Source organism: Corvus hawaiiensis, chromosome 3 (assembly GCF_020740725.1).
Source record: "Corvus hawaiiensis isolate bCorHaw1 chromosome 3, bCorHaw1.pri.cur, whole genome shotgun sequence".
Classification (NCBI taxonomy): Eukaryota; Metazoa; Chordata; class Aves; order Passeriformes; family Corvidae; genus Corvus; species Corvus hawaiiensis.
In genome coordinates, this window is record NC_063215.1 from 94,746,584 (window position 1) to 94,767,728 (window position 21,145).

A 21,145-nucleotide genomic window follows, 5' to 3' on the forward strand; every position below is an offset into this window, starting at 1 on the left:
TGGTGTTGCCCGAGCTGCTTTTGCTTCTGACTTGATTAGCACACTTCAATGTCTCTCACCTTCTGTTTCTGCTGAAGTTGTTTTTACCCCCTCTTTTAGCTTTTATAAAATCAACTCGCAATCCCTCCCCACTCCCATTCTACAGCTCCTAGTTACGTTATCTTGTGTTTGCAGTGATGAGGGTTGTTAGAAATGGCATTTTTGGTTGCATTTTTTCAGTCCATGAAGTCCACAGTCAGAACTAAAAATACCAGAGGTCCATGGCATTACTTGGCAATCCTCTGGTCATACTGCTTGTAGCCACTGTTGCTTGGGCAGTTCCCAAGGGTGCTTCAGTGGGGAACATCCATGCTGGTCAGAGTTACAAATTACTAGTCAGATGTCTCAAGTAGATAATCCAGAGGTTTCAATCTGCTGTAAATGAAAAGTGAACAGAAGGGAAACCACGAGTGTGTCAGCATCACCATCTTCTTTCCAGAATCCTGTGATAAATCTGATAACACTGTTCTGAGAATTGCTTGCCTACTAATTATTGGAAAAGCATTACCTTTTCTTTGTGTCTGTAATTAGCATTTCAGCTTGAGTCTAAGGCCTGATGATAAATGAGCCTGGTATGCCATCAGTTCAGTAAATGATGAAAATCTGAAGTCTGTGTTTGCTTACTTTCTTTCTCCATAAAACAAACAAAACTTGAGCTGATCTCTGAGTAGAAATGGTGTCAGAAATGATGTGGTCTAAAAGAGGAGGTTGGTTTTATTTCTCCATTTCCTCATCGGATGGCTCACAGTACACGTAAACAATGCAATAAATAAATAGTCCAAGTCCAATCTTAGCTAAGATAACCATGAAAAATCTGTTTATGTGTTCCTAAATCAGAAGACAGAAATGCATCTCCTACAAACTGATAGGAGAATTATAGAGTAAGTCTTTAAAAGTATGATCCGGAGCAGCCAAGATTTCTAGATAGCACACTCTGAAACTTAGTATCCCTGTAAAACAATTGATAACAAATGTTGATGTAAAAATATTGTATGTTCATTGAGATAAGTCTTTTAGGGATGGAGAGCAGACTGAAAAGTTAAGGCAAGCTGTTTGAAATGGTGCTCAGGTTCTGTCTGCTGTGCTGGCTTGTGGGGTTTGAAATGCAGAACCTGGTACGTGGCCATCTGAACAACAGCGTGTCTGAACGCGAGACTTTTCTGAACAGGATTTGTGCTAAGCGTGTTGTCTGGTTTGTTTAAAGGTACGAGCTTGCTCCGAAGGTGTTGGAGGTCTCTTGCAGACTATTTGGAGAGATAATTCATAGAGGCTTCTCTAAATGACAGCAGATGGGAAATCACAGAATTTAGCTGTAGTCTGATGTCTCAAGGAGAGATAAACCAGTGGGCAGACTGTGGAAGGTTATTCCAGAGGGGAAACCTCAACAGCTTAAGTAAACAGGACTTGAGAATACGTCCACTGCTACCTCCTAGCAACAAAAACTTACGAGGTTCAGCTGGCGCAGATCTGCTTGCTTGGAGGACGATTATGCATAATTCATGCTAGATTCAGGTCATTGTGACCTCAGACAAAATTTGGACTTGAAACACTATCCTCTGGCTCCTCTTGTAGAGCCCCCAGTTCCTTCATCTTCATGCAAAACACTGTGCCAGGGTGCCAGTGGGATCATGGGCAAATGTGGGCAGAGCCTGTTGGCTCTTGAATTGTCTGGGACAATAATTCGGGCTCTATCTGTGGTAGAGTTGAAAATGGTATGAAAAGGTCAGGCATGTATTGCTTTCAGTTGGAGGAGTGATGCTTGGTAACATTTCACTAATTCTGAAGGATTTCTTCGTCAGCTGGTAAGACAGAGTCATAGATGACAAGCAAGTTTATCATCATCTTCAAAGTGTTTCCTACTTGTAATTTACAAGAGAGGAAGCTGTAGTGGTGTACTGTGCCTGCTATAGAGAAGGTTTCTTCCCTGGTGCTTGATAGGCATTCACTGGACACTCCTTCCTCCTGTTCTACTAAGAAACAAGATGGCAGTTTGGTCAGAAATAAAGCTTTAGCTGTTAAAATATTTAAAAGACCTTTTTCTTACTTGCTCTTGTGTTCTTCTCACCCCACCCCCCTCCCCAAGTTGTTCACAAAATAAAAACAGACAAACAGAACCCCAAAACCAACTGAAACAAATAAATCCCCTCTAGCCAAATAATTATCTTTAGCCTTCCCAGGAAGGGAGACATTACTCTAATCTGTGGGGATTTGTTTATATTTCTCTCAAATAAGCGTTAAGCAGGATGAACTTGCTTCTTGCAGAATGGTATATGTTTACTTTGTCATGGCCGTATCAATAAAGGTTTTCTGTGTGCTTTACAAGTTGGCAAACTGGAGAGAGTGTTGTGCAGCTGGACTTGCGTTGAGTCTGGGCAGTACCTGGAACACGAAGCTACAGGGCTGGGAACATGCCTGCTCCAAAACTGAGGTGGTCTTTGAAGAGGAATTGCAGAAGCCAGTACTCGAAGCTTCAGAGGCTGTGTGTCTGTACCTGGGTGGTGAATGGGTGAAACGTTCATAGCTTAGCTAGGAGATCTTTTGGGAGCATTGTTGTTATTTTTGCTAGTATTAAATGAAAAATCTGAATTTGTTACAAGAAACTGTCCATAAATTGTGCCTAGTCCTTCTTCCTTGCTTGCAAGCTGAAGGCTCCAAGGTTTTAAAAAACACTGCCCTTTCTTCTGTGCTACTCCTGGTTATGTGGAATACTCAGAAAGGAAACTGAGGATTGGCAAATAATACCCACCCCGCAGGAAAGTCTGTATAAGGGAGAAGATTACTACAGGGATGGCTAAGAGCTTTTAATGTAATGATGAAGAAAATAGTCAGTGGAGCTAATACTTGTGGGGAATAAATTCTTCATAGAAAGTTGAGAAATGTTCTTCTGAAAATGGTAAAAGTAATTGTAAAAGCTGAATGGCGTGGCATTTAATTACGTAAGGAACGAAAGAGGCTAAAAAAAATAATAACCTGGTATATCAGAAAGCAATTTAAAATATAAGCTAGGGAAAATGGAATATTTCTGTCACAATAAGATGAATTCCACCACTGGCTGCATTGATTTCGTGTCTCAAGTTTTGTTCCAAACAGATCTGTAACTGGAGGGGAATGGGGATGTGGGAAAGGCACACTTTTGTTCCCTCAGCCTCCCAAGCCAGCCCATTCCCCTGCTCAGCAAGAATGGTGAGAAAAATATGGATAAAAATACAAACAGGACTTAATAATTTAGTTAGCGCTGATGGTCATCCAATCCCCAGTTGTCTGGTAATTGTCTCTTTCAAAGGGATCATTTGAAGCAGAGCTTGATATGCTTTGTGCATGTCAGTAAACTAAGCTTGTTAGTGTACAGTGCAAAGGCCAAAGCTGAATTCTTCTGGGTATTCACAGCCTTTAATAAATAGCGCGGCAGTGCCGAGGAGGAATCATTCCTTACACCCACTCGCCCTTAAGATGTTTCCCTTCAATTCAGGAATTAATATTCAGTTGAAAAGTTATTTTACATTTTGTGTCTTTCAAAATATTCTTGGCACTGCATAGGAGTCAGTCTGCGGAGGGGTGGGATGGGTTGGGGGTTTTTTTTCCCCCACCTACCTTCTGCAGGGAAGATCTGGAGCCAAGAAGTAGCTGTTAGACTTTTAAGTTTGTCTGCTTTTTGGCTTGAGGTTGGGGGTTTTTTCGGTCTCATAGGGCTGTTTCCTGAGCTGTGGAGCTCCTGCTCCATCTTCTTAGGGCAGGGTTGGCGTGTTACTGTGGCATGAGAGGTCCAAACATCAGGTTATCAGGCTGTTGGCAGAAGATCTTGCTGTGACGTGGTCCCAACTCTGCCAAATTGGAACAATTAGGGCTAAAGCTCTAATTGTGGTGAGTGTCCACACAGAATTTTTTTTCAAGTGATTGGGGAATTTCTTTTAGGAGAGTGTCTGGTTTGCAGTAATTTTGCAAAGGGAAAGAATAGTTTGAGGTTTTTTCAAGGAAACAGAGTTGTTTATGGATGTCATTTTTGGCAATGATTTTGTTTGAACAGTTTTAGTCACCTCATAGTTTTAAGTAAGAAACTGAAATTTTGCAAGAGTGTGGGCTTGAGGTATTAAGAATAACGAAAAGAAGGGCTGGCTGAAATGTGTTGCAGAACTCCCTGTGCTGAATGATTGGATGATAAAATGCTGGAGGAAATTGCTTGTAGATAAACGAAAGCAATGCATGTAGGAGGAGGAGGGCAGTCACAATGCAGAGCATGCCTGATGAGTGCTGCACCAGGCGTTAACTGCTCTGGAAGAGACTTACTGGTTGTCCTGTAAAAATGGCAGCGAAATGATAGACAAAACAGGTGTCAGTATGTGTTAGTGAAGGAACAGAAGACAAAACAGAAAGCATGAACATGCTGCTGTGTAAATGTGTGGTGCTCCCCTGTCTGCAATACCATATGCGGCTCTGGTCCTCCCTGTCTCCCATTTCACCTCCCCCAGTCCGCAAAGTGTTGTACAAATGAAGAAAAATCCAAAGTATGACATGATAAAAAGCTACCAGGAGTCCTTGGTCTGGAAGGAGACCTGCAAAAATGATGAATGTCACAAAGAGATGGGGAGTGAGTGTCTGCTGGCTTTCCAAGGAGATGAGCAGGAAATGAGCACAAGAGAGCTGTGAAGAGGAAGATGAAGGGTTCTGCTGCAGCTCTGGGGCTCTTGTACTGCCAGCCAGCTTGCTCTCTGAATTCAATAAGGAGAGGACAAGAGATGGTCATGGGGTAGGAGGTATAGGGTAATTTTCTCCTGGATGGGCCAAGCTGAGCCCTGCTTGAGGGAGCTGGGTGACATTCTGGCCAGTGTCAGAGAGCAGTCACTTGATGCAGCTGCCAGGGCAGGAACCTCCTGGGTTATGCCTGTGGTGTAACTGGTGGTCACCTCTCATGTGAGCACCCATTTGCTGTGTGTGATGGGCATGAAGCTGACCAGTAGCTCAAGTCAAAGACACTTTAAACATAATCTCACATTGTACTGTATGTGTTATCTGAAGCCGTGGACCCTACACATGAAAAACTAATAAATTTTGGAATTCGTAATCTTATCTGTGGAATAGTGTCTCATCTGTAAGATGCTCCCTTTGTCTAAGCCATTTTCTCTGAAAAGAAATGTCATGCAATATTCCCGAAGCATTTCAACGATGTAGAAATGAGCACATAAAAACAATTATGCATGCTTGGAGAATCCTGTCCTTAGAGGAGAATTTGAATTCCTAGAGTTTTTTTAGAAAGGTGCAAGCAAGAAGCTGAACACGGACCAGGGAAAGGGAGCAAATTCATGAGGCTGAAGATTAAGAGAGGACTTCCCAGCATGTGAGGAGAGATTCTGCTCAGATATAGTTGTGTTAAGTGAACCAAAGTAATGGTATATGATTGATGATGATAATTCTGGTACTGGTAACTATTTTGTTGCTGATATAGCCAGTTGATATTACAGTCTTTGTTGGTATTGCTTGTTTAAGACACATACTCTGTTGTTGTTCTTCCATTTCCTATCTTACGATGGCTAACTTTTCCCTTTCCTGTTCCAAAACAAATTAAGTGCTGTTTAATCATAACCAAGCAGTTTAGATAAGAAGATGCTTTTTGATAATCATGATTTTTTTTTTTATATGTATTTTTTTCCTTTGGTATATTCTCAGAATCATATTTTGGATGCTCTGTTGATCTACAGGAAGTCTGAGTTCCCAATTGTAACACCTGGGTTAAGTTCTTAATATCAAATGATACAAAGTCAATGCCATCAAAATAACCCATAGAACCATAGAATCACAGAATGGTTTCTGTTGGAAGGGGCCTTAAAGACCATCCAGTTCCAACACGCCTGCCGTGGGCAGGGACACCTTCCACTAAGCCAGGTTGCTCAGAGCTCCATCCAACCTAGCCATGAACACTTCCATGAATGGGGCAGCCACAGATTCTCTGGGCAGCCTGTTCCAGTGCCTCACCACCCTCAAAGAAAAGAATTTCCTCCCAGTATCTAATCTAAACCTAGTCGCTTTCAGTTAGAAACCATTCCCCCTGTCCTGTCACTAAATTTGCTTTGTGAAGGCTCATGCAGGACTAATTCAGCTTTCATCTAGAAATCTTCCTCTCGTGTGTTGCAATAACATGCAAGCACGTGGAAACTTTGATTTTCTGAAATGTAACATGACTGGGAAAAAACCACCAAATGTCTTTGGTGTGATGCCTAGAGTTCTACTGCCATCCTCCATTTTATTCCTGGGAAAATACCTACTTTAACTTGCAGTGTGAAGCTTTGCTGATCAATATGTTACAAGCACAGTAAAGTTTAAGAAATTGCCTCCATTACTATCTTGAGATGAGAAATTGATTCAGCTGCATTCTCTTTCTGCTAATTCATCTGTGCTTTCCATTCCCATAAAAGGTATTATATGCTCCTTATTTTCCAGCAGCATCATCAATCCTAATGAAGAGAGAAGACTGAAAATTTATATTGTGTATATGGGATAGCTGATCTCTGACTTAGCTCTTAATTTGTAAATGTTGCTGTGGGCTTCACTTCTCAGCTTTTCCTTACTGCGCTTTGTTTGTATGCAAAATCTAGGGGCTGGGATGGAAGCAAAGCTGAAGAATATGGCAAAGGAATAAGGAATATAAAGCTAGATTGCTTTCTAATCTAAACCTCAAAAAAATGAGATGGTGATTAAATTTGATGGAAAGAATTAAAATCTCCTTTGTGAATTTGATGTACATCTGCAGTGCTTGGTCCTGCATTAATTATGTTGGGACTTTTTTCGGTACTTATCAGCCATCAGTTCTCTACCTCTGGCTCTAAAATGTCTAAAATTTTACTTTTTAACTGTGTTATTATGTATGAGACCTTTGCACATGTCTGGTAAGTTCTGTAACCCTGCATAGGGGTGGTATTGTAGCTCTAATGATGAAAGTGGTATAGTGGGAAAAGCAGCCAGAACAAATATGAAAAACAGGAAAGGGCTTTCCTGGGTATTTCAGTTGTTGTTGTTCCTAGTGTCCATCAGCCTGGCCTCTGTAGGAAACTACCAGGAATGGTTTGTCTGTAGAATATTTCGGCATTTTTATGCTTAATAGTAGCATCATTTGTTCAGAGCAAATGGATAAATGAAAAAGAAAGCAAAACTATATATTGTGACTTTGGTCATGGCTCATGATATAGCAGTTATTTTTTTAAATTAAATTTAAACGTATTTGCAGGTTCTAAATAGCTGTGTTAAACTGAGGCAAGAAATTTTCCGTCTTGGCTCCACTGATGTTCATCTCAGGTTTTCTCTGTGTGTCTAAGTATTTTTTCTACAAACAAATGGTACTCAATTTTTAGTCAACTCTAAGGTTCAACATGCCTGTTACAAATCTAGAGGTGTTTAAATGGCAGTGTGAAAACCAAGTCAGATAAAGCATTAAGTACATGGGAGTTTATTAAAACCTTATTTCAACAAAGAGGCAGGTTCATGGATTTGCTTAGAAAAGTTGTGAGCAGACAGGATGCGAGCAGGTGATGAATGGTTTGTGTTTGGGGGCATGTAGCATATAGGCTCACGTTTGTTGCAAGACACGGGTGCACACAGGTTTTAGTTACTGGGGCTCAACATGGTAATATTGTAATCAAAAACTCATGCAGATCCAAGAAAATCCATGCAATGCTACCAACATTGACCATCAGCCGAGGTGTTCTGTTAAAGAGAGACATTGTAAGCAGGTCAGACTTTTTAAGGGGCTCTGCTGTCTCTCATGGTGCACACTTTGATGGGTTGATGTCTGGATTGTGCTGTGCTGTTTTCTGTGGGCTTGGGGGAAGATGAACGGGGAAGAAGAGGCTGGTGTCAGGCAGGACAAGGGAGTTGCTTGCGTTTCTCTCCCTCACCCTACTGGATAACTAAGGGAGGACACTTGTTCTGTGGAAGGATCTGCTGGACTTGGGGGGTGGCTTTTTCCTGTCACAGTGCTTGGGACCCATTATCAGAGATTTTAAAAGAATAATTTTAATGAGTGAGTGTAGCGTGATGGTGAGAGGAAGTAAATGTTGGTTGAGATCACTGAGGTTATCTGTGATCATTTCTACATTTTCCTCTTAAGCCTGGAATGACTTTCCAAAACCCAGCAGGGCTCAATGCAGATGAAGAGTTTTCCACTGATACCAGTGAGCTGTGAATTGCACCCCAAGTTTCCAGGCCTATTTCACAGAATCATAAAATACCAGATGGGAAGGCACCTCAAGGACCATCTGGTCCAGTATGGAAGACCTTGCATGTTTTTGCTGTACGCCGTAAGGTTCTTGTCAGCCCACTCTTCCAGCTTATCCAGGTCTTCCTGCAGGGTGGCTCATCCTTCTGAAGTGTCTGCTGCTCCGCTTAGTTTGGTATCGTCGGCAAACTTTATCAGGGTACAGTTGATTCTGTCTTTCAGATCACTTACGAAGGTATTAAACAGCTCAGTGTTGGGGGACCCCCACTTGTGTCACTTTGCCCTTGGTGAATCCATGCTGGCTTTTCCCAGTCACATGCTTCATTTGATTTGTGATAACCCCCTGCAGGATTTGTTTTATAACTTTCCCCAGGGACTGAAGTATGGCTGATGGGCGTATAATTTCTCAGATCCCTCTTTAAGCTCTTCTTGTAGATGGGGTGGCATTAGCTGCCTTCCAGTCTTTTGGGATGTCCCCCAATCCTCTTGACTTCTCAAAGATCACGTAGAGTGGCCTCACAATGATTTCAACCAGCCTTCTTAACACCGTCAGGTGCTGAGGGCCTTCCCATCTAGGCAGCAGCATTGACAAAAACAAATGTGTTGTTTTCATTTAGATAATTTAAGATGCCTTGTCTAGATACCTCTTCTGCACTGGGTGACAGCCTGATTTATCTCCCACATCTTTGACTTTCATTAATCCCTCCCTTCCTGGTTGCTGTACCTGCTCTTGTTTGTGTGGTAATTGTCATGTAGGTTGCAAGCTCTGGGCCAGCAAATCTCTCAGGGAGAGCGTTTACCCTGCTTCTGGGTTCTGTCAAAGCAGCATGAGGTGCTGTGAAATCTCCATGGTCTCTGCAGTAGAGGCAAGATGTTTTATTTACTGCATCAACAAAACCCATTCCTCATTTCGCAGTAGGTGCCAAGCTGAGTAAGAAGGAAAGATTCACTTACTTGTATTTCAGTCTGTAATTTGAAGGTCTGTGGATGTTATCAATCCCAGAGATTTGACAACAATGCAGTCTCACAATCAGTAAGAGAAGGGGGTTCTTGGGTGTTCTTTAAAGGAGTTAGAGTGCTGATAGTTGCCTTCTGCCATAGTGACTTAAAGGATAGAGTAACCTGGAGACATTGTATTGAAGTCAGTATTTTGTTGTGTTGCAATAGGGAGCTCATTGTCACAAATCTGCTTGTGCCAGCTGGAAGATAGTCACATGTAGGGAAAAACTAATTTCCATTCTTTTGCTTTGTTTAGATACGTCACTTTGAGATCACAGAATGAAAGCAGCATGAAATGTTATGGCAAAGACAGCACAAAAAGATACAAGAATCTCACAAATCCTCAAAAATCAGGTAATGTCAGAGCATCATATGTCCAGTTTTTCAAAGGCTGTCTTGTTTAATAAGGTTCAGTGCTTTTTGACTGTTTTTCAAAATTTGGGCTTCTGAGTCCCTGTGAGTTTATTGATGGACTTCTCAAATCTGGTTAGCTGTGTGTCGGCTGTGTATCTAGTAAAATATTATTTTGTGTTCCACAATATGTCTGACACAGGAGATGTACACACATATCTTGAAGGACTACTTTGGCTATGTTGTCTCATACAAGCAGAAGGACATCAACTTAAAAAAAGAAGCAGCAACCATGGTGGTCATGGTTTTTAAGCCACTGGATTTGACTTGGCTCCATTGCTAGGTACCAACATGGTGTGTTTTAGAGGGATGGACTTTTCAGAGGGTCCTGCAGCTGCATTTCTCAAAACTCTCCTTTGGGGGAGACACCAGGCTCAAAATAGGTGTTCCCTCCCCACTGAAAGCTTAGCCAAATGCTATTTACCACATGCTACTACTTGTGCTTGGTTGTTTTGATTGTTTATCTGTCTCAGGATGTTTCCTCCTTACCTGTTTTTGCAAATCCTAGCATATGTTCTTTGGCTGTTTCGGAGCATTTCCAGTTACAGAAAAAGGCAATCACATTGCACTCTTCAGAGTGTAAACACTGCAGAGGTCAGGAAGAAACTGCTCAAGTGCATTACAGCAGTGCTCACCTTAAACTAAACTTGTAGGCTTATCATGGCTGTGGTCACAGTGATAGCTGCTGGATTAATGTTTGAAAATTTCCCCTTCTCCCCCAAATCAACAGCAGTGACCAAAGGTTGTAATGTAGCCACATACAGTAACTGAATGAGGTTTAACCTCTCTGTCCTGAGTTCTTTTCATGTCTGCAGAACCAGGATCTTGCTGGGGAATAACAAGTCGCTCAGTTCAGTAATAGAAGTAAACTAAAATATGAAGCTGAAGACAATTTTGATGATAGGACGTGTTTATTTTCCAGGAAGCGTTAGAGAGTATTGCCCTTGATGTAGGACTTGGCAGAAGGGACTACAATTTCACCTAAGCAGTCAGTAAACCCAGGTTGGCTGAAGAGATTTCAAATCAAGTTTCACTTGATCAAATATGCAGCAAAGTATCAGCAAATACTAAAGAAAATAAAAGTACTGTGTTTATCACAGGTGATCAGTCCCTTTAGTTAGTGCTGTCTTTGGTATGCTTTTTAGTCACTTAGTCATGGAACTTGCAGTTCAAGTGCCCTTTTGGCCTTAGTCAAGGCTTGTATTTTATTTTTATTCCTAATCAGTATTGTGAGGAGATCACATCATTTTGTGTTTGCCATTTTTATGAAGTAATGTGATACCTGCTTCAGTTGCAGTTCTCCGAACCCTTCAGAGTACCTTGAGACTGTAACACCAATTCACCGACAGCAAAGATAATCAGATTTGTTGAAGCAACCTTCTTTGTTTCTTTGGGACTCATGAAATTGTATCTGCCTTAAACTAAATTCAGTTAATGGCTTTATTTAGAAATCAGCCTTCTCTTCTTGAATAACCAGAAATCTGTTAGTTTGGGAAAAAAAAGTTTTCATTAAATTACCAGTGCCTCAGAATGCATTTTTACATAGATCAAAAGGAGAGGAAAATGTTGCCGATTGTTTGTCTTCCTCCTTTCTTCTCCCCCTTTTCTAGAGACTTTCCTGAGATGATAAACTCTTGTTTTTCCTGTTAGGTTTGTTGGGGTTGGTGTTTGGTTTTTTGGGGGTTTTTTTTTGGCTGCCTTTTTTTAAACTTCACTGAAGTAGAGAGATTGCTCGGTTCCTCTCCCAATGCCATCGTTGTTCTCCCCTCCCCCAAGTCCAATGTGTTTTTTATTAAACCGAATTAGGACATTCTAGTCTCTCCTAAGAGTGGAAATGGGAACAGCTTAAATGAGCAGCCACATGAGACTCAGCAGCCTCTCCAACTGCACTGCAGAAGCTTAGCTGTAAAGGGAATGATAATTTTTGAAGGATTTGTGCAACTGTTGAAGAATTACCAGCATTAATATTAAAAAGCAGCTAATCTGTTTTTCCTTTTCCATTTTAAGAGTATATAGCTTTCTTACTATGCTTGCTATAAAAATCAGTCTACTAAATATTTTGCTTCCTTTCAGTCCTCTTCCCTTTTGTAATTCATCTATTTGCATACTTTCTTGTATACTGAAGTGGGTTTTTTGTTGTTGGCTTTGCTTAAAAATGTCAGCCTCTGGATTTGAATGCAGATACAGGAGTGGGTTTGAGATCTCTGCCATTCAAAACAGCCAAAACTGAAGTGCAGTAGAAACCATAGGAGCAACTGTATCCAGGATTGGGATGAAAAGGTTTTCATCCCTATAAGCATTTGTCCGTGAGATAGCTGTAGAAAATTTTTGGTCCTTGAAATCCATATTGCTACTTCAGTGTTTACTCTAACCAAAACAGCCATGAGTCTGATATCTTCTGACCCTTATTTTCAGTCTCTGCCTCTCTTCATTGCTATGTCAGATATCTTCAGGATTTCTATAGATACTTTTTTTTAAAAAAACAGAGTAGGTCTTTGAGTTACAGTCTCACCTCTTTTTCCCTTTTCCTCTCTGCTGGCTCACCCAACCACCTTGCCTAGCATTGGAAATTATTCATTCTCTTTGAGTACTGTGCTGATTTTTTCCCAGGCTTATTTTCTTTGCCAAGCAAAAAGGACCAGGGGCTTGAACTCTTGTCTGCATGAAAAGTTATGAGGGCAAACCTGGTACCTAAACAGGCCACAGGAGCACAGGGAGTCTCTGAAATATGCCACTCTTACTCTCCTAATTCTGTGCTGCTCAGCCTTCCAGCATTACTCTGGTCTGAAGATGTAGGGACAGTGCCAGCTTCGCACCTGAGAGCTGGGTGTGAGCAGTGCAGGTGGGTCTGTTCTTGGGTAGCACTCCCTTGCTTTTCAAAGCTGCCCTTCTGGCTGGGGTCGCAGTGGTGTAGTGGCCAGCTGAAAACTGTGCCTGTCTGTGCCCAGCCTAAAGGCTGGGTTATGGTCAGCCAATGTGGCAGGGCTGCTGGTAGCACTGGTGTTAGCAGAATGCAGGCTGTCAGGGAAGGAACTGCTGTTTGTTCCTGTGTCTCTCCTAAAGGAAATCAGAGAGCCAAGATGATGTGAATGATGGCTGTCGTGGTTTAGGAAAAGCTTGGCTGGAGATCTGACAGTTCTGAATAAAAAAACAGGTCAATAAAAACATTCTCATTAAAAAAAGGCTAAAAAATGAATAAGAGAAACCCTGGTTTGTTTCTAAGGAAGCTAAGTAGGGGGAAAAATTGAAATGAAAGAAGGGAAGGGAGAACTTGATTTTGGATTTCATATTAGCCGAAGTTAAGAATGAAGCTCATATTCCAGTGGCAGAAAGACAGCCACACAAGAGAGCCCTGTGTCAGCCTGTGTGACTGAGGGGTGGTAAGGCACGATTAAAACATGAGAACACACAGCAGTGACGCATTTCTGTGCAGGCCTTAAGTGTTAAAACACAGTTTAGGCTGCTAAGGGTGGTGGTCAACTTCACTTTAGCAGAGGTTTTACCATCCCGGAGGGAGGGATGGACACAAGGAGGGATGGTGCCCAGCAAATGAGTATCTGATGGTGCTGTTGCTTGCAAATAGCTGCAGATACTCTGTCCTGCAAAAGCTGGTTGAACATGAAGGGGTGGGGGGTTTTTTGCCACCTTATCCAGTCTTCTTTTTTTCAGGCTAGCTTTAAGAGCATGTAGATTTTTAGCTAAAAGGGACAGCTGAAAAAACTTGAAATAAGTTGGACAAACTGTAGGATCTAATTCCCTTTTGATACACAGCCATGCAGCCTACTGAGATGGGTTAGATTAGTGCTGTAATAACTTTACAGCCTTTTAGTGAGTCTGCTTCCTTCAGCATTTGCTCTCGTACAGTCTTTTGTCATCCCTCTCCATTAACTAAGTTCTGAAACTGGCTCTGGCTGACATTCGGCCCTGGTTTCGAAGCCCACACCCAGCCCAACTTTTATGCATTGACTTATTTGTAGTGGATGTCTTGTTCTGAAATTCATGTGAATTCAGGCAGTTCAATTGTGTGACTGTCATTTGATCTGTTATTTTACTCGAGTTGAAAAATTCTATGGGTTTCGGGTTCTGTGGTGTGTGATGGAGCCAGAAGTATTTATTTTATATAACTATCATCTTCTTGGTATTTCACTGCCTGTTGTCTTCTCTAAGTTCATAGAATAGCCTGGGTTGGAAGGGATCTTAAAGGCCATCTAGTTTCAACCCCCTGCTGTCAGCAGGGACACCTTCCACTAGACCAGGATGCTCAGAGTGCAATCCAGCCTGGCCTTAAACACTTCTAGGGATGGGACACACACAGTTTCTCTGGACAATCTGTTCCAGTGCCTCATTACCCTCACAATAAATAATTTCTTCCTAGTATCTAATCTAAACCTACACTCTTTCAGTTTGAAGCCATTCCCCCTTGTCCTGTCACTGCATGCTCTTGTAAAAAGTCCCTCTCTATCATTCTTGTAGGATCCCTTCAGGTACTGGAAGGCCACAGTTAGGGCACCCCAAAGCCTTCTCTTCTCCAGGCTGAACAATCCCCATTCTCTCAGCCTTTCCTCATAGGAGAGGTGCTCCATCCCTCTAACCGTCTTGGTTGCCTCCTCTGGATTCACTCCAGTGGCTCCATGTCCATCCCATGTTGGGAACCCCACAGCTGCTTCTGGCTCTCCAGTGATATAGTTTACAAAGGAAAAAAACTGAATCACCTTTATTGAAGGCTGATATTTTCTTCCATTTCGTGTTTACCAGAATTAAGTTATGGCATGCTTCCAGGAGAGACTATTTGTGTTGCCTTTCAGTTTCTTGTGTTTGAAGAGGGAGACAGCTGGAGTGTGTAAAGGCATTTCAGCCAGCTTGGTGGGCCTCTGGCTTTCAGTCTGGAGAATGGGGCTGTGCAAGTTGCAGGGGACCTTGTCGAAATGATGAGAAAAGAGTTGGAGCAAACCCTTGTCTCTGTCGAAATCAATTGAACTACCATTAGCTTGAGTCCAGATTTCATCCATAAACTTAAGTAGGGTATTTCTCTTTCTAGGCAGCCTACAGAAATGTTTCTGTCTGTTGGCATTTGTTTTCATGTTTTTTGTAATGATTGCATAATTGGGATGTATCTGTAATGTCAGAAATGTAATAGGTTAAGTAGCATAAATGACTGTTAGGAAGAGAAGGAACACAGAACTGCAGAACCATTGTTGCTTTAAAACTTCTACCAGTTTAGTTGTTCAGTTTAACCATTTAGTAGTCAGAGTTGTTGTGATAAATGGCAGTGATGGGTGTTTAGGCATCAGTGCTAAACACAAAGAGGGGAAAGCACCCTTATCTTCCTGTCTCTTAAATGGAAATCATTGAGTGTGCTGCTAATGGCTTCTCAGTTGGCCAGAGACTAACTTTGGTGCTCCTGAACCTTAATGATGTCGTGATATACTCTGGTTTTAATCTGACAAGAAATGTTTACTGTTAGCATTTTGTTAAAGGTGATAGCAAATGCTGTGTGTACAGCATCAAGCCTTTGAATTTAAGCCTTTAGTTCAAGTACTAAAAAAACATTGGGTATCTAAGGGACTGGTTGATTACTGATTATGCTTTTATCAATGTGCATATCTGGGTTTTTTTCTGTTACCTGAAGGTAGAATAACAATTGCATTTTTTCCGTCCAGATCAGTGATGCCTTTGAAAGGAATGGTTTCATCTTTCTTTTATTTTTATTTTGGGGGAGGAGAGATCATTGTTTGAAAACAATGCAATTTTTTTCAAATGTGATTCTGATAGTGACTAAACTTTCCAGTCCTTTTGTGACTTGATTGGTATTTTAATGTAAAATCCCATTATAATTTTTTTCAGATTTTTACAAATGTTTCTGTATGACTCTGATGATAACTCTGTAATCTACCTGACAGACAGCAGCATGTCCCAACTCCCAAACCAGAGCTGAGTTGAGGATGCTAGAACTCCTGAAGAGGAAATTTCAATGAACCATTTTTTAATTTTTTTTTTTATTCTGAGAGAGGGGAAGGAAGGTGTTTGTGCTAGTGCCACAGCTGTAAAACCTTTTGACTGCTATCCAGTGTCCTGAGACCTGTGACAGGTAACCCCCAGGTGAAAAGGTGCAGTAAGCGGAATTTGGCACGTGTCCAAGGGACAGCACTTTTTGTGGTGACTACAACACTAGCTGTGGCTGGTGGTACAGCTCACAGTATCAGCCACCATTGTGCATTGTGGGAAGAGAAGGGGTCAGGGGCCTGGTTGGCCACTTTATTCATTTTTGTAATGAAATCAGGTTGTTTGCAACCTTAAGTCTCTTACTGTCCTTACTCCTGGAATTCTTGTGGTCTTTTAATTGTCTCCTGGAGACGTTTGTTCTCCCTCACTGGTTTGTATTGTTTCTTGTCCTTTGACTAATACTTGTCATGTCAGACTTTAAAAAGAAGGGCCAAACTCAAGGAACTTGGTGTAAATTACAGCCCTGTTAATGGGTGAAATGGGACAAAGCTCCTATACAAAAGGTATACCTATAGATCCAGAAGTGCCCTGTTTCTATGGGAAGATGTATTCTGAGCATCTTGACTGAGCTTCCTTAACTTGGCAGGCATGAAAGTAGATGCACGTTCCCTCTCTTCCTCTAAACGTTGATGGTCTTTCAGTGTGAAACACCAAACAGTGTTTATTTTTATGCCCTTTTAATGTTTTGTGGAGGGTTTGTTTAGTTTCCCTTCATAATTTTTAATAGGAAGTCTTTGAAGTTGGGTCATGGATGAAAAATCGTGTTGGCAGCCTGACTATTCATTGTTGACTCCTATCTTCTTTAATTGTTCATCTATAAAAAATCTGGAAGGGAGTGTGTTCAGAGAAACTGTGAAGCAATGTATATTTCTGGAAAGGGGAAATAAACTTGCAATTATTCTCAGCTATTATTTGTCACGTGAAGATGTTACATACTAATGGTTGCAGATGGTTTACACAAAAACTATACACACTGCAAACCCTCTTCATTGGGAGCTGTGGGTTTCTGTTATACATTATGCTAGAATGGGAAAGGTTTTTTTCTGCCTGCAGCTATGTATTACCCTTATTTGCTGTTGCTAGCACAAACTCTCTTTAATATGCATCCGGCAATGGTTAAAATTTTCTCCGTCAGTGACTTCACGTTTATCCACGTGGATCGAGGATTCTTCTAAGGTTAAAAAGGTAAGGATGTTAGTGTGCAGGAGTATTTGGTGGAGAGCTTTGCATTTAGAAAATCAGATGTGAAGGAGACAGAGTTAAGGCTTTGCTTTAATATTTCTGTGTTCTTGTTCAAGTTCAGGATCTGCTTTTATTTTAAAATGAATTTATGAGTGCATAAGCATATTGTACCTCTGTGCATATGTGTGACTGTAGACAAAGGGATTGCTTCATCTTGTGGAATAGTAAAACAGTCTTATCATGTGCTTATGTATTTTTTGTTCTTCAAAAACAGTACAGACATCTGTAAAATGTTATTTGAATTAAAGTTTATGTAGTAAAAATTACAAAAGGCTGCATTCAGTAAAAATTTGCCTGTTAAAATCATGCAGCACAAAGAAGGAAGGGTGAGAAGGGGGAACAGAAGTTGGAGTTCAGCATCCCTGACGTAAGGTGACTGGGCAGAAAAGATTTCAGTTGACTGGTTTGGTCTTAGCAGACATACTCCAGGTCAGTCAGCCTCACCTCCATCCCTGGAAAGGTGATGAAACAGCTCATCCTGGATGTCAGCTCTAAGGATGTGGAGGAAAAGAAGGTTGTCAGGAGTAGTCAACAGGGATTCACCAAGGAGAAATAATAGTTTGACCAATCTGATAGCCTTCTATGATGGAATGTGTGGCTGTGTGGGTAGATGAGGGGAGAGCAGTGGATGTTGCCTACCTTGACTTCAGCAAGGCTTTTGACATCGTCTCCCATAACATCCTCGTAGGTAAGCTCAGGTAGTGTGGGTTAGATGAGTGAGCTGGATTGAGAACTGGCTGAAGGGATGGTCCCAGAGTTGTGGTCAGTGGTACAGAGTCTGATTGCAGGCCCATTGCTAGTGGTGTTCCCTAGGGGCGAGTACTGGGTCCAGCCTTGCTCAACTTACTTATCAGTGACCTGGATGAAGGGACAGAATGTACTCTCAGCAAGTTTGTTGATGATACAGAACTGGGAGGAGTGTCTGATTTGCCAGGAGCCTGTGTAGCTGTTCAGCAAGACCTGGACAGGCTGGAGAGTTGGGTGGAGAGGATCTTAATGACATTCCATGAGGGCAGGTGCAAGGGTCCTGCACCTGTGGAAGAATAACCCCATGGACCAGCACAGGCTGGGGGCTCAGCTGCTGGAAAGCAGCTCTGTGGAGAAGGACCTGGGAGTCCTGGTGGACAACACGCTGTCCATGAGCCAGCAGTGCCCTTATGGCCAAGGATGCCAAAGGTATCTGGGGGGGCATTAGGAAGAGCATTGCCAGCAGGTCAAGAGAGGTGATCCTGCCCCTCTCTTTTGCCCTAGTGGGGCCTCATATGAAGTGCTGTGTCCAGTTCTGGGCTCTCTAGTTCAATAAAGGCAAGGAACTACGGGAAAGAGTTCAGTGGAGGGTTGTGGAAGTGATAAGGGGACTGGAGCATCTCTTATATGGAGAAAGCTGTTTAGCCTTGAGAAAATGGGATTTTATCAATGCATACCAATATCTTAAGGGCATGTGTCAAGAGGATGGAACCAGGCTCTTTTCAGTGGTGGCAAGGGGCAACAGGCACAAACTGAAACACAGGAAGTTCCATCTAAATGTGATCCATCCATCCATCCTTACTTTGAGGGTGTCAGAGCACTGGAACAGGCTGCACAGAGAGGCTGTGGAGTCTCCTTCTCTGGAGATATCCACAGGTGAACCTGCTTTAGAAGGGGATTGAACAGGTAATCTACAGAGGTCCCTTTCAACCCCAACCATTCTGTGATTTTGTGAGTCTTCATAGTCAAATGTCTGACTAAAACTCGTCATGAGAGCACAGTATATGGCCAACTGAAACTGCTTGAATGTTTATATACTTTAGGGGAAAAGACAGTTTTGAAGAATAAGCTTTTATTGGTTTGGCAGAATGATTTTATCGGAGCACTAGAGGAGAGGCAAGATAATAGGATGAGATGAAGTAATCTAACTGCTCTGAAATAGCCCAGCTGCTACAATTTTGCATCTGATTATGTATTTCAAACTAGAAGATCTTACAGTTTCCTTTGAGGCAATAACAATAACAGTTTGTGGAAAGAGCCAGCACTTACCTTGTCTTTCTCTTACTCTGCAGGTGCTTGGCACACTGAACTTACTGATCTGTGTAGGATTTGTGCTGTGGTCCATTTCTTGAAGATGTGAAACAACATCGAGTCTGAGATTGGAATTACTGACAGACTGGAGGAAATTTTAGTCCTTGTGATGCACATGGACATGCTGAATTATAAGTAATTCTAGCTTCTTCTTCCCTCCCCTCCCCTCCCCTCAGCTATCTCAGGGTTCATAGAGATTTCAATGGTTTGTGTGCCTGTAAGCTTGGAACAGAAGTGACCAAAAATGGGGGACCAGCAATTGTATAAAACTAATCATACTGCCAACAACAGTGAGAACTTGTACTACGAACAACACCAAATGAACTCCCTTCCATCTCTAAATCATAGCTATGGGACGTCTGTTATGGATGCTCCCCAGGCATCCCCCCTCTCCCCTCCATTTCCCCAAGATTCAAGGGACAGTATAGCTTTGCCTGTAGGTTCAAAAAGTCTTGGGTCAATGGATACATCTAGACAAACCAGTTGGACACATTCTGGCTCAGGAAACCATGTCCCAGCGAGGAACAATTTGAATAATCAAAGCGCAATGTGGAGCCCCCTCGGGCAGGGGGAGTCCCATGACGGATACCAATATTCTTACCCCCAACCCAGTGAAAACCGATCGCAAAAAATTACCAGTGGGGTCCTGCACAAATTGGACTCCTTTACACAAGTATTTGCTAACCAAAATCTGAGAATTCAAGTCAACAACATGGCTCAGGTTCTGCACACCGAGTCTTCAATGGTGGATAATTCCGGTGACAGTGCGCTCAGGCAGCTGCTGTCCCAGAAGCCGGTGGTTGAGCAACAGCCTGTAACTTCCACCGTACAAAGATACCAACCAGTGCCACAGCAAACACACCAGAATTTTGCAAGCACACAGCAAAAACAACAAATGCAAGTCATGCAGCACCAACAGTTGTACTACGACTACCAGCAGCACTTATCACAGATGCAGATGCATTCTGCGCTCCAGCAAGGACAGGCGCACGTTCCACAAATGCAGTCCCAGCAGCTCCTACCGCAACAGATGCAGCACTTGCAGCAGCCTCAGTACTACGCTCAGCCCCAGCAGGGACACCAGCGGCTCTCGATCCAGGAGATCCAGCAGCAGCAGCAGCAGCCAGCTCGGCAGCAGCGGCAGTGTCCAGTGCAGCTCGCTCAGTATTACCAAACACAACCTGTCATGCAGCAGTTACAGCAGCAGCAGCAGCAGATGCAATTGCCGCTTCCTCCGTATCACAGGGAACCCGATCCAAAGACTATGCATGAACCACACCAGTACTCTCAGGATCCCAGTCATCCTGTGCAGCTTATCCAGTTGGGAGCAGTGCCTCAGTATTGCTTCCAAGATCCCCACGAACAGTACAGGCACTTGTACCCCCAGAGTTTACTGCAGCAGCAGCAAGATCAGCAGAAGCAATACCTGAGTGAGAGCAGAGTGCCATCCCTGAACTCCCACCTTGGCCTGACTCCACCAGAGACCGCCGAGGATCCCACACGGCAGGAGATTAATTCCATAGGGAATGCTGTCCCTCATCGAACTCTTTTGCCGCCCTTGGGAGTTCATCTGAACAACAAAAGCTCTCAGCAAGACTCTCCCAGCACCACATGGCCTCAGGTAGGTGGTATTTTAGATCCATGCCCAGGGAGATTTGTTTGCAGAAGAGTAGCAAAGTGTGGAAACTAAGCGGTTTCAGCTTAGTCAGAAGGTTAGGATGTGAGCAGTGGGCATCTCTGGGATGTTTTGGGGAACTTCATTAACAGACTTCTGTCTACAGCTCTGGCTTGGCTTTGGGCCAGGTTGGCAGCAGCACAGAACTGCTGCTGTGAGGCTGCTGCTTTCCTTGTGAGAGGCTTTGGGAAGTTCTGCCTCGGTTTCTGGGAAAGAGGGACCCAGTTACAACAAAGCCTTCCTGCTAATTTTTCAACACTGTGGGCTCAATTGTTCAGGAGCAGTTAGTCAACTTTGTTTCCAAAAGTAGTGCTTCTGGGTCAAAGCAAAGGCTTCAAACAGCAGGTGAGTGAAGAAAACTTGAATTAGCTGTGCGCACAGGGGCAGATTTGTTGTCTGGCTCTCCACTCAGAGGCTTTTAATAGTAGTAAAATTGTATGCAAAATGCAGTCTTAATGCTGTGAGGACCTTCATTTACACAGTATTTCCTGAAAAATTCATTTCTCAACTTTTTC

General features: G+C 42.6%; 1 protein-coding gene across 8 annotated transcripts in view; it reads left to right on the top strand.

Annotated features, from left to right (window-relative positions):
* The window catches only part of TRERF1 (transcriptional regulating factor 1), a 100,942-nt gene that overhangs the window by 59,085 nt on the left and 20,712 nt on the right, over positions 1-21,145 (top strand). For 7 of the 8 annotated variants that reach the window (XM_048299687.1, XM_048299685.1, XM_048299688.1 and 4 more), the window contains 2 exons: positions 9,498-9,595; positions 18,937-20,576. In XM_048299687.1, coding sequence (XP_048155644.1) covers positions 19,200-20,576 — 1,377 coding nt within the window. In that variant the 5' untranslated portion in view covers positions 9,498-9,595; positions 18,937-19,199. The remainder of the gene's footprint in view (positions 1-9,497; positions 9,596-18,936; positions 20,577-21,145) is intronic. The other variant, XM_048299689.1, reaches the window with a different exon arrangement.